The 12,319-nt window shown below is 36.6% G+C and overlaps 1 protein-coding gene across 1 annotated transcript in view; it reads left to right on the top strand.

Annotated features, from left to right (window-relative positions):
- LOC127949210 (protein sidekick-1) overlaps positions 1-12,319 on the top strand; it is a 199,493-nt gene that overhangs the window by 144,310 nt on the left and 42,864 nt on the right. The window contains exons 18-23 of the mRNA XM_052546238.1: positions 3,240-3,380; positions 4,502-4,683; positions 6,644-6,759; positions 7,013-7,208; positions 10,802-10,900; positions 11,643-11,834. Of these exons, the coding sequence (XP_052402198.1) occupies positions 3,240-3,380; positions 4,502-4,683; positions 6,644-6,759; positions 7,013-7,208; positions 10,802-10,900; positions 11,643-11,834 (926 nt within the window). The remainder of the gene's footprint in view (positions 1-3,239; positions 3,381-4,501; positions 4,684-6,643; positions 6,760-7,012; positions 7,209-10,801; positions 10,901-11,642; positions 11,835-12,319) is intronic.

The raw sequence follows: 12,319 nt of genomic DNA, 5'->3' as shown, positions 1-12,319 counted from the left end.
TGGCACGCATCACAATGACTGCATTCTAAATCGAATCAAATTGCTTAAAGAACTTAAATGTCCTGAAATGTTCAAATGGCTATTTTTTCAAGCCACAGGCATAAAGCTAATGCACATGCCAAACACTCTTTGCTAAACAGCAGGAAGAAGGGCCTGCTCAATCATCAAGGACATGTTAAAAAAGCTTGTCATACTGTTTTCCAGTTCTCAGCTTTGCTTTTATTTGAAGCAAGTCTCTATTAAACCAACATTGCCAGTTTATATTCAATTCTACCAGTTGAGCCAGAGACTCCCTTTTCTCTCATAATGACTTTGTGAAATGCTCAGCTGCTTAGGTTTAACTGGTGCTGAATTAACTATATATATATATATATATATATATATAATTTCTGAAGGATCACGTGACACTGCAGACTGGAGAGACTTTAAATATAATTATGTGATTAAGTGTGATTTGATTATTCAGTCAGTATTTTATGTAATCAGTCAATTTATTAAATTGTATTTATTGTCAGTCCTCATTACAGTATACTTTCAACTTGTCACGCAGTGAGAGCTGTTGACTGCATTCGTTTTTGTCCATTCTTGTTCACACACTTTATTTTGCTCTTTTGGATGGCTGCAATGTGCACTGATTTTTCTGTAACTGTACTATTGTACAGCTCAATATGCAATATCTCAGCAAGTAAACCATGTCTGGGCTTTTAAGCAACATTTTAAACAGAATTGCAACATGCAAAATCCATTAAGCAAAATTCCTGGTGCAATTATAGAAACTCTGTCAAAGGTGCCATGTCTGGTATAAAAACAAACTATTTCATTGTATTTTACTTTTAACTTAGCAGACAAAACTCATTTACAAAAACAAAGTGCCCTGTATGTGTTTTACATATTTTAGCTGATTCAAAAGTACTGTAGTGTTTACATGTAAATAAAATCACCAGCTTTTTGTCTATAACCACAAAGCTTTCAAACTGAATGTTTAATTTAAAACACCCAGTTAAAACAAGAGCAAAAGACTGTGGAGAGTGAGACAGAGAAGATGAAGTCGAACAGAAACACAAAAAATCAAATATTGATGGAGAGGGCACTTATTAAAATTTGAGCACCTATCTGCTATGGCCTCGTTTCCAATTAATGTCAGGATCATCATCAGTTATATGAAAAATTTAAAACTCTATTTCTTTTATTCTTTTTATTCATTTTTTTGGCAAAGTACCATCAAAAGAAGAGTATAATTGCTCACCGAATATGTGCTCCTATCAGGACTGTTTCATGTCTAGAAGTCCATATTTGGAACACCGCAAACAAAGTCTATGTCAAACTAACTTTTTTACTGATTTGTGTTGAATTTAACAAAAGCAAAGTCAGTGTGCAGCTCAGCACTTTTAATTCATAAACAACAGTTAATGCCATGCATAGTAATGACAAAAACAATACAATAGAAATCCCCTCGATAGCCAATCCAACCCCAACCCACCCCAAAAGATACAAAATAACTGCTTCTAAGCCTTTTAAATTGGTTTAGGATGATTATTGTTTATTTGACAAAACATCCATCAGACTTAGCAACTTTCCTACGAGATTGCTTGCTCGTGGCACTTTAGGCCTTGCTCACTTAATCAAGCTAATAACCTTTAAACCGCAGATTAGAGCAAAGAATTGTTTATCGCCCGCTCTAGGGATCTACAGTCTCCAGAATCCTGCAGACAGACTTTGAGAGCTAAAGCCTACGGTATTGATCTAACTGAGAAATTAATGAGTTCACTGATTTACACTAATGGGGTCAAACTAACAGATTTAGCATTGAATTGCTGATGTATCATTTTTGATATAGTTTGGATATGGTATGTGCTGAAATATTGAAATTATCACTTGTTTCCATTTTTATGCTTTATTTGTTCCCAAAAAAATTATATACATTACGGGAAACAAGAGGAGCTAAATTAGGGGTTTGTCAGCTCTAGCCATGGTTTATCTATATTCATTGTCTGTCAACTAAAATTGCCACAAGTAGTCACATTTTCACCTGTTTAACTGTTTGTAACCAGATTTGGGGACCAACCAATAGCCTTACCAGGCTTCATTAAGTACATTTCTGTGACCAGATGCAGTATGTGCATTTTTTTAAAACAGTCATTTTGATTAAACAGCAAACATGCAATACTGTTTAAATGTTTAGAGCCAGTAAAATTGTTAAATGTTTTTGAAAGTCTCTTATGTCTCTCATATATATATTTTGTTTCATTAAAAATTGTAAATATATTTTAAAATGTAATTTATTCCTGTGATGGTGAAGCCTATTTGTGACCCTGGAGCACAAAACCAGTCTTAAGTCGCAGGGGTATATTTTTAGCAATAAAACATTGTGTGGGACAAAATTATTGATTTTTCTATTAAGCCAAAAATCATTAGGATATTAAGTACAGATCATGTTCCATGAAGATATTTTGTGAATTCCCTATGGTAAATATATCAAAGCGTCATTTTTGATTAGTAATATGCATTGCTAAGAATTCATTTGGACAACTTCAAAGGCGATTTTCTCAGTATTTAGAATTTATTTTTATTTTTTGCACACTCAGATTCCATATTTTCAAATAGTTGTATCTCAGGCAAATATTGTCTGATCCTAATAAACCATACATTTCAGATGATGTATACATTTTGTGGTCCGGTGTCATTTTCTGCATCCATTACTCCAGTCCCATGGTCCTTCAGAAATCATTTTAATATGCCAATGTGTTGCTCAAAAAACAAAACGTTTCACAAAAAGAAAGTTCAAAAGAACATCATTTATTTGAAATCGATTTACTTTGTAACATTAACATTACTATCACTTTTGATCAATTTAATGCAGCATTGTTGAACAAAACTATCAATTTATTTCAAAGATGATGAAACTTTTGAAAAGCAGTTTATTAAACAGGCTCCAGGTGAGTTTGGTCAGTAAGTTGTTTTTCCAGTGTTGTTTTGGACTTTTAAAGAGCCGAGTCAAGTTCGGGTTATTCCAGCGAACCCTGTTTACCGCAGCAGGGTCAGTTCTCAGTTGCTCCTGCACTATAAAAGACCTTTCGCACAAACCAGAAAGATCAATTTCAATCTCTCCAGGACTAGTGGATAAGCTCCCAAGGAAACTTTTAGTAACTATCGATGCCTCTGGGAGAAACTCTCAGATAAGACTCCACGGTCTAAATATTTCTCTTTTATGATGTGATTCTCATGATGTTATCTCTCAGGCTGATGCTGCGTGAGGAACCACCCAGCGCGCCTCCAAAAAACATTGTGGCCAGTGGCCGTACCAACCAGAGCATCATGGTCCAATGGCAGCCACCCCCTGAACCACAGCTCAATGGAGTCCTGAGGGGCTATGTACTCAGGTATGGTTTCATGCATGGCTTCAAAAATTTAGAATGTGTATAAATGGATCTCTATACACGCTCTTTTGTACACAATATGGAATTTGAATGCAGTAAAAATGTCTTGAACTTGTACTTGATCAGATAGACTACCAGCTGCTGGAGCTAAGGTTTACCTTTTAGCTGGTTAAAGCTCTTAGAGATGTGCAAAAAACCTCAACTCCCATAAAGTCAGCATGAAATGGACATTCAGAAAAATTCATCTATTTCTAAATGAATGCTATTGATCTCACTCTGAATGATTCATCTATGTGTACTGTTAACAACTGATGAATTAAACCAAGACCCCGCCTTACTTTTTGTTTTCAATAATCCATTACTCTTATATGTACATCACAGTTTGGAAGAAAAGATATTGCAACTTCCATTACATTACCACTTTAAAAGGAATGTACACACAAAATAACATTTCTGTAATGGTTTTCTCACCCTCATTTCATTCCAAACTTGTACAACTTAGTTTCTCCTGTGGAACACAAAAAGGTATTTTGAAGAATGCCGATAACCAACCATTTTCAGTTCCCATTGATGTCAATTGTATGGACAAAATATGCAATATATTTCACTGAAAACTGAAACAAGAAACAGATTTCTGTGAATGGAAAAATCTTCTTTTGTGATCCCCAGAAGAAAGAAATGCTTACATGTTTGGATCAATACGATGGAGTCATTTTTGTGTGGACTATCCCTTTAAGATGGAAGTTTTCTTAAGAAAAACACTGACAAAGTACAGACACTTGAAAAGTAGAGTAAAAATATTTCACTACTGTCCGCCTCTGATCATAAGTATTTAAAAATGTTATTGAATCTAAATACAAGTAACATATTTTTGGAATCTGATTACGTAATCCAGATTGCATGTAGTCAGTTACTATCCAGCTCTGTTCGCATCCATATAGCAATGTGCTGAAACTGACCACAGTATTCTAGCATCGTAGCTGCGAGTTGTGCATGGGTAAGCGCCACTTTCATTTCCTACAAAAGATGCATCTAGTTGAAATTACGAGTGAGTGTGTTTGTGTTAAAGGTCCACAATCAACCTCGAAAAAAAACATGATTCTCTCCCTCCCCCTCCCACTCAGGTACAGACTGGCGGGTCTGCCTGGTGAATTTCAGCTGAAGAACATCACCAGTGCAGAGATTAATTACTGTCTGATTGGAGAGCTCATCATCTGGACACAGTATGAGATCCAAGTGGCTGCCTACACTGGAGCGGGCCTGGGGGTGTACAGCCAGTCTGTCACGGAGTACACGCTGCAAGGAGGTTAGACAGCCCCCCCCCCCCCGCACACACACACACACATGCAAACACAGAGAAATAAACACAAACACAATGCCTCATCAGTCGGAGCCAACCATTGATGTTTCAAATCTTTGAGGTTTGGGTCCAAAACACCGTCTTTCTCATTAAGCCACCGATATCATAAAAGATCTAGAGTAACCATGGGAACCGTAAAATCCATTAGCCGGCTTTACTGCACAGATCGGCCATCTGAAAGATTATTTCTAAGAAGAGTAAATTTATGGACTCTGGGCAAACAGTGACCGTAGCCCATTAATTACTCTAATTTGCTTTATGTGCGTGAATTTGTGTGTGCACGCAAGGAAGTGTGGGGGTGTTCTGAGATCCCTCTGCTGTGATTATTCATATTATTTAACGGCAGTGTAATGATACTCTTGCAGAGATTAATAGAGACCCAGTGTCCGCAGAGCTTTCTTCTCATAGAGACCGGAACAAATGCTTTTGTACACGTGGTTAGAGGCGGTTTTTATGTCCCAGTTCAGATTTCCGGACACACTAATGTAACCTTGTGCCGTTGTGTGATTGTGTTTGAAATGCAAAGGGCAGCAGGACGAATCGGAGTGCCCAATCCAATTGAGCGATAGCTAATCTGTACTCAACTGGCCAGGCCTGACCTTAAAGGGGCTATCTTAAGCACATTAAGTGTAAGCGGCATTGAGTCTTTATGGAAATATGATCTTGTTCTTTCCACTTCCCGCTCAGGCCTGCTGCATAGCACCGATAGGCTACAAGAAAGGCTTTGAATAAAAACTGTAGTTCATGTGTATTTGTATGTGATTATCGGTGCCGCTGCGAACGATCGTTTGAAAAATAGAGTATGTATGTGTGGAAACAGGGGGTTTGGGTAGGCGTTTAATTCCAAAATCCAGGTAGTCACATGGATATGGTCTCACTGAGCCAGACTTTTGACTGCTGTCCTATTTTTTGTTGTGTCGAAAAGCAGATTAGTACAAAGAAACAATGCCCAAATATTCAGTTCTAGTCATTAGTATTTACTTCCTACTAAGTGCCTTATAGAGTATTTAAGCACTGTAAACTTTGGCTAATCCCGATTAGTGTTATTTTAGTTTTATTTATATACTATTACAGTATATCTTAATATTTTGAATAAGATTTACTTTTATATTTTCAGTCTTCATTTGAAACTTGTTTTAAATTGTGTCTCTTTTTTTTCTCTCTCTCTTTAGCCTTAATTTATTTTGGTCATACTTTTTTTTTAAGGTCCTTAATTCTTGCTATTGACAAACCATTAACTACAACTCAATAAACTCCTAATTTGCCGCTTATTAGAACGTTGTCATTCAGAATATATGCTTTATAAGCACTTATAACCAGCCATTATGTTAATAATAGGCATGCTAATAAGCAATTAGTTAATAGTGAAGATTGGTCTCTATACTCATGTATATTTATGTATATTATTATTAATGTAATTAATGTATAATAAGGTATAAGCAATTTTAGTACTTCAACTTATTTCATTTCAATTTATTTTTAAGTTTAAATTGATACTGTAATATATACAGCTTATTTTATTTAACTTTTATTACTGTTAACAAAAATGATTTCCTAAAATGAGTTTTAGTTTTACATTTTATAGAAGTATTAGAGCTATATTTTATAGTATTATTGTAGTATTATTAACAGTTTTATAATACAATTGTTCACACACACTTAATTGCTTATTAAAATGCATTTACTACATTCAATTTAAGATCAATTATTTTGTGGATAAAGTTCTACAGAAACTCAGATGAATTAATGAATGAATGAATAAATCTGCCATTCTAAACCACATGGTATACATGTTAAAAAATCTAATCATTTTGAACTTTTATGTTAAATTTAACAGCACACTTTGCATAAGTTTGTTTAAACATTACCAAAATATTTCAGTGCTAAACTGTCTTCCACTCTGCAGTCCCTACAGCGCCCCCACAAGATGTGGATGCTGTCGCTCTCAACTCCACCACCATCAAATTCACCTGGACACCACCACCCCAGCAGTTCATCAACGGCATCAACCAGGGATACAAGGTAGAGAGAGACAGATCTGACAATGTGTGTATGAGAGAAAGAGAGACACATGCTCTGTTGGAGGTAAAAGGAAAAAATCAATTAAATTTGCCTGGCAGGTTTATTGTCTTCTGGGGTGTGTATGCATGATTGATTGGCTAAATGCCTGACAAAAACAGTAACTATAAATTTAAATTTGCTTAATTAAATTCTAGCAATGCATTTTAATCACGTTTTGTGTAAGTCTTACTGTTATCCCGAATCTCTCTCACAGCTGCTGGTGTGGCCTGAAGACTGTCCGGAATGCATTACCATGGTGACCATTGCCCCCGAGTTCCACGGGTCACGTCACTATGGTTACGTTAGCAATTTAAGAAAGTTCACGTGGTATGAGACGGCAGTGCTGTGCTTCACCACGCCTGGCGATGGACCAGCTAGCACACCACAGCTCATCCAGACGCATGCTTACAGTGAGTACTCATACAAACACATGGACTCGTTACAGGAATCACATCCACATTCAAGGAACATTTGATTACCCTCAGGCCATCCGTTATGTAGATGAGTTTGTTTCTTTATCGGAAAAGATTTGGAGAAATGTAGCATTACATCACTTGCTCACCAATGGATCCTCTGCAGTGAATAGGTGCCGTCAGAATGAGAGTCCAAACAACTGATAAAAACACCACAAGTAATCCACACACAAGAGAGAAATATGACAGTGGATTTTGATGTGAGAGGACAACAGAAGATCAGCTTTTTTCATTGGAGGAAGCATTATCATGGGTTATTTTGGCCAGAAGCGATGGGTTAAATGTAAAACTTCTTAACGATTGATTTGTTTCTTACAAACACACAGCTTTTCACTTGTAAACAGTCCATCAGTTTACAAGATGTGGACTGATGGACTGAAGTTGTGTGGATTACTTGTGGATTATTGTGGTGTTTTTATCAGCTGTTTGTACTCTCATTCTGACGGCACCCATTCACTGCAGAGGATCCAATATTGAGCAAGTGATGTCATGATACATTTCTCCAAATCTGTTCAGATGAAGACACAAACTCATCTACATCTTGGGTGGCCGTAGGGTGAGTAAATTGTCAACACATTTTCATTTTTGGGTGAACTATTCCTTTAAAGTTATAGCTCTCTCACTGTTAGAAATAGGATCATCTATTTTAGGAGAGAAAACAGTTGATACTTCAATAAAAAGCAACTGGGAGATCCATTAAGTCTCCTGAGCAACAAAAGAGCAAGCTCTAAGCAATAAATGCGTCCTCTGGGATATAATATTTTGCTTGCACTACTGACATGTAAAATCATATTTCACACTCTTTCAGATACCCACACACTCTCACAGACACTCTGTCTGTGTTTAATTGGAGACAATCGACTAACAGTATGCTCTTTACTTGAAATCTGTCCAGCAGGCTTTGAGAAAGAGATCTCTCTGCAAAAACAAGCCTGTTTGTTTGACATTCTAGCCACCAGAATCGATACGGAGGAGAAATTTGGCCCTTTCACTGTGCATGCCGTAATTTGCCACATAATTGTGCTTTTTACATCGCCATTGATTAGTATTTTTGCTGAATATATATTGGCCACCCAAGCGCTGTTTTCACGTCATGCCACAGGCATGGAGAATCAGCCTTGACTAACCTACAATTATTGAAGCAGGATCACTCCTGTTAGTCAATGCACATGTGCTCGCTATTGATTGTCCCACCGTGTGCGTGCGCTTGGATATGTGTGCGAATGCGCGTGCAGCTGTTAAAAGACAATGTAATTTTCATCAGATGATAACAGCATGTGGTCTTCTCTGCAATATTGAGCCACAGGAGCTTGTTTCCCATGAATAGCTCAATCACATAAACAGGTTAGACACGAAAAACCGTTGAAACAAAGTGAATAAACGTTAATCACTGAAAAACCTGCCAAAAACTATCCGTTAGCATTAGTGTACAGCAAAAAAAAAAAAAAAGAAGAACTTAAACATTTTTGTTAGATCCTATAAGTCTATTTCAATCCTCCAAAAGTAATTTGTTACTGATAGAACATCTGCTACAATATAATGAAATTGTCATGAGTAATATTATTATTAATTGCCTAATTAATGCAAGGATTGGTAATGTAGTTGATTCTGTTTTGTAGGGAATATTATGTACTTTTGTATGGAAACAAATTTCCTTTTGGGGATACTGCAAAGTGTATTCCATTTCATTTTAAATGCTGGAAAACTTTTGCTGACTAAAGGGACGTTCACATATCGCGTCTTTTGTGCGCTCAAGTTTGTTTTTTCAAATGTAGGCGCGCGGTATGCATGCTCATAATAGAAGCGACATGCTCACGATGCGCACGTGGTGCGACGCGCTCATTTTTTTCCAGGCACCGCATCGAGTTTAAAACATCTCAACTTTTCAGAATGCCGCAAGCGCACCGCAGGTCATGTGATAAGAACTAACCAATCAGCTACATCCTTCCCCGTAACAACGTTGAAAGCTGAGCCAAGATAAAGGAACAGCTGATCATAGCTGTATATGGATTGCCATTTTGAAATAAATTTAGTAGCAGAGCTACTGCAAGCGATTTTTAGTACTGCAAATCCATATATCCTTTGCAGAAATTTCCGCGTCTTCATGGAGAGAAGGCGTCATGGTTGCTTAGCAACGGCAGATGCCTCAGGGGCGCTTTGGCCTAGCGTTTTCCACGCGTTTTTAGGCGCGATATGTGAACGGCCCCTAAGGTTACATTTATTTGATCCCAAAAAATTTTTTTACAAATAAAATATATATACATCTTGTGACATATTTTGTTTTATTTCTTTTTTTTCTTTTCTTTTTTTTTTTACAGTTTAATCATTTTTTGTTTGAATATATTTTAAAAATTTAATTATTATTCAAATATTCCTGAATTTTCAAAAACTTTTGAATGGTAGCGTACAGTACGTTGCTTGCAAAAATATTTGTATGCAATATAATCTCTCTCGCTCTCTCTCATTTATGGTATTCATACATTTTTTAAGTTTTCTTATTCATACTAATATTTTTTATATTTTCAGTTGTCGTTAGAAATAAGCTTTTGTTATTTTATTACATTTTTTATATATCTATTTCTATCTTTTGTTTTTATATAAAATGCTTAACCTTGACCTCTTGCTCAGAACAAGCAAAAAAAAAAAAACAGAATTGAAAATGAATTGAACTGCAGTGCAATGAGTAGCATGCAGTCATACGTTCTCATAAGCACATGATTGATTAACCTGTCAGTCTAGCGTGACGACTCGCACTGATAAGGTCTGCTCGACAGTCCGGGGCATGAGGGTTTGCCGTGCGCATGTTAGATCTAATGCCATTAAAGCTTTATCCGCACACATTAACTACTGCGCTTTTCAGGCAGCTGTCATGTTCGCCTTTCAGATGCATTGTCTTGCGGGGCGTGTATGGATGATTGATTAACTACTAAATGACTGCTAACTCGTGAGGGTAATTGCCAACAAACACATAATTTGCTTTCACCTATTTGCATTTGTGATACAATGGTTCCACGGCAACAAGCTCTTTGTTGGGAGTATTATGATATATGGTCGCAAAGTAATCCTTTACCATGAGCGAGTTTGAAAGCTTCCATAAAGGGCTGCCCAGCTTTGTTCCACTCACGCATACACACACGCATTATTGTGCTAAGAACATTGACAAACCTGCTGTGTATTCACGGGTTTATATCCCCTCAAATAATAAAATCATGGAGCTGTTGTTTAAAAAAATAAGTCTCTGTATGTCTGTCCCTGTAGTTGACCTTCATTTTATAATAGAAATACAAAGCACTATTCTTAGATACTCAGAAATATAATATCAAATACATAAAACAAATATGAGATCTTAAGGGCCTAAAGCATAAAGAATTTACATCAAAGCATATATTATATTATATTATATTATATTATATTATATTATATTATATTATATTATATTATATTATATTATATTATATTATATTATATTATTCCAGAGAAAGCTGTAGTAACATTGCTGAGTGCAGTAAATTCATGTATATGTGTTGTAGAACCAGGCCCGGTGACTCAGCTGAGCTTTACTGAGATCTTGGACACATCTCTGAGGATCAGCTGGCAGGAACCGGAAGAAAAGAACGGCATTATCACAGGTGAAAAGGCTCAATTATCCAATCACAGCTTCAGCTCAACCACTAAAGGAACTCTCACTAATCTTTCCAGCGCTGCATGTGAAGGTGTCCCAGGGATTGACTTGTGTTAAAACTAGCAGATTTCGCTTTTATCTTTTTGTTTTATAAATATCACATTAAAATTGTTTTGCTCGTTCTAGACCCAGATTTTCACTATTAATGTAATATGAAAAAAGAAAAACAATTTAAAAAATGGTTAAACCATGCAAAATAAGTAAATTGAAACATTAAAATCATATATTCTGTGAAAATGGTTGAGATATGAAAAGTCAATGTAAATATCACTTGTGAATGTCATGTTTTTGTTGTGTCTTTTACAATCAAGCTGTTATTTTGTCAAATTAAGTGTGAAAATAGTTTAAAACATAAATTGTGTCAAATTTCATTTCCACCGAATGTTATTAAACACGGTATGACAAAAATTAAATCATTAATTTCTAAATACATTATTATTGCACAAATAAAAAAAGCAAGAATGTAAAAGGTTTGCTGAAAAGTAGTGTCTGGTTGCTTCTGATAACATGATTATGAAAATAGCTGAATTGTTGTCATGGGTCACACTTTATTTCTTTATTTTAAGGTCAAATTCTCTCTATTAACAAACGGTTACTGCCTATGTAGACAAAAAGCAGAGAGGCAGTTCAAGATGTGGAACTAAGCTTAATTTTCTCTGTCTTATTATCTGATTTCCCCCTATTGATAGGTTATATCTTGTGTTGGGAGGAGGCTGGTCAGAACGAAACCCGTGTATCTCAGACTCTGTCCAATTCTACGCTGACATACAAAGTGACAGGGCTCACTTCGCTCATCACATACACTCTGCAGGTGGCTGCGGTGACTCAGGCCGGCACCGGTGCTGCCACCTCGTCCACCATCTCAACAGGACTGCCGCCAGGTCTCCACACTCTCAAACAAATACACACTTCAATGTTAGCATCACTTTAATGCATCAAATTCTCCCTTGGGGATTGGTGATAGTCACCGTGTTCAAACTCGAAAGGAAATTCAACCCATGAAACAGGATGCCGCAGTGGGGCACATATTTCACATAGACCAGCAATCCAAGACACAGTCAGTAAGACTGTAATACATCACACGGAGTCAGTATGAAGCTCTTGGGGCCACTGTGTGTGTGCGCGTGTGTTAGAGAGAACATGAAATAAATGATGATGACCAAAAGCCAAGCTACACTCATTATCTCCCACTGATATGCTGTGGAGTCAGGAGAGAACGAGCTTTATCTACTGTTGAATGAGCCACCGTGAACCACCCAAATATCATTATCAATCCATTTAATTACCAATTAATCATATACCCAAACACAATGTGCACTGCTGTACACAAAACCTAATTGACTCTGAAGTGAGTTATGGGCCCATT

This window comes from Carassius gibelio, chromosome B1, assembly GCF_023724105.1.
Source record: "Carassius gibelio isolate Cgi1373 ecotype wild population from Czech Republic chromosome B1, carGib1.2-hapl.c, whole genome shotgun sequence".
Taxonomy (NCBI): Eukaryota; Metazoa; Chordata; class Actinopteri; order Cypriniformes; family Cyprinidae; genus Carassius; species Carassius gibelio.
This window is presented reverse-complemented; position numbering and strand designations above follow the sequence as displayed.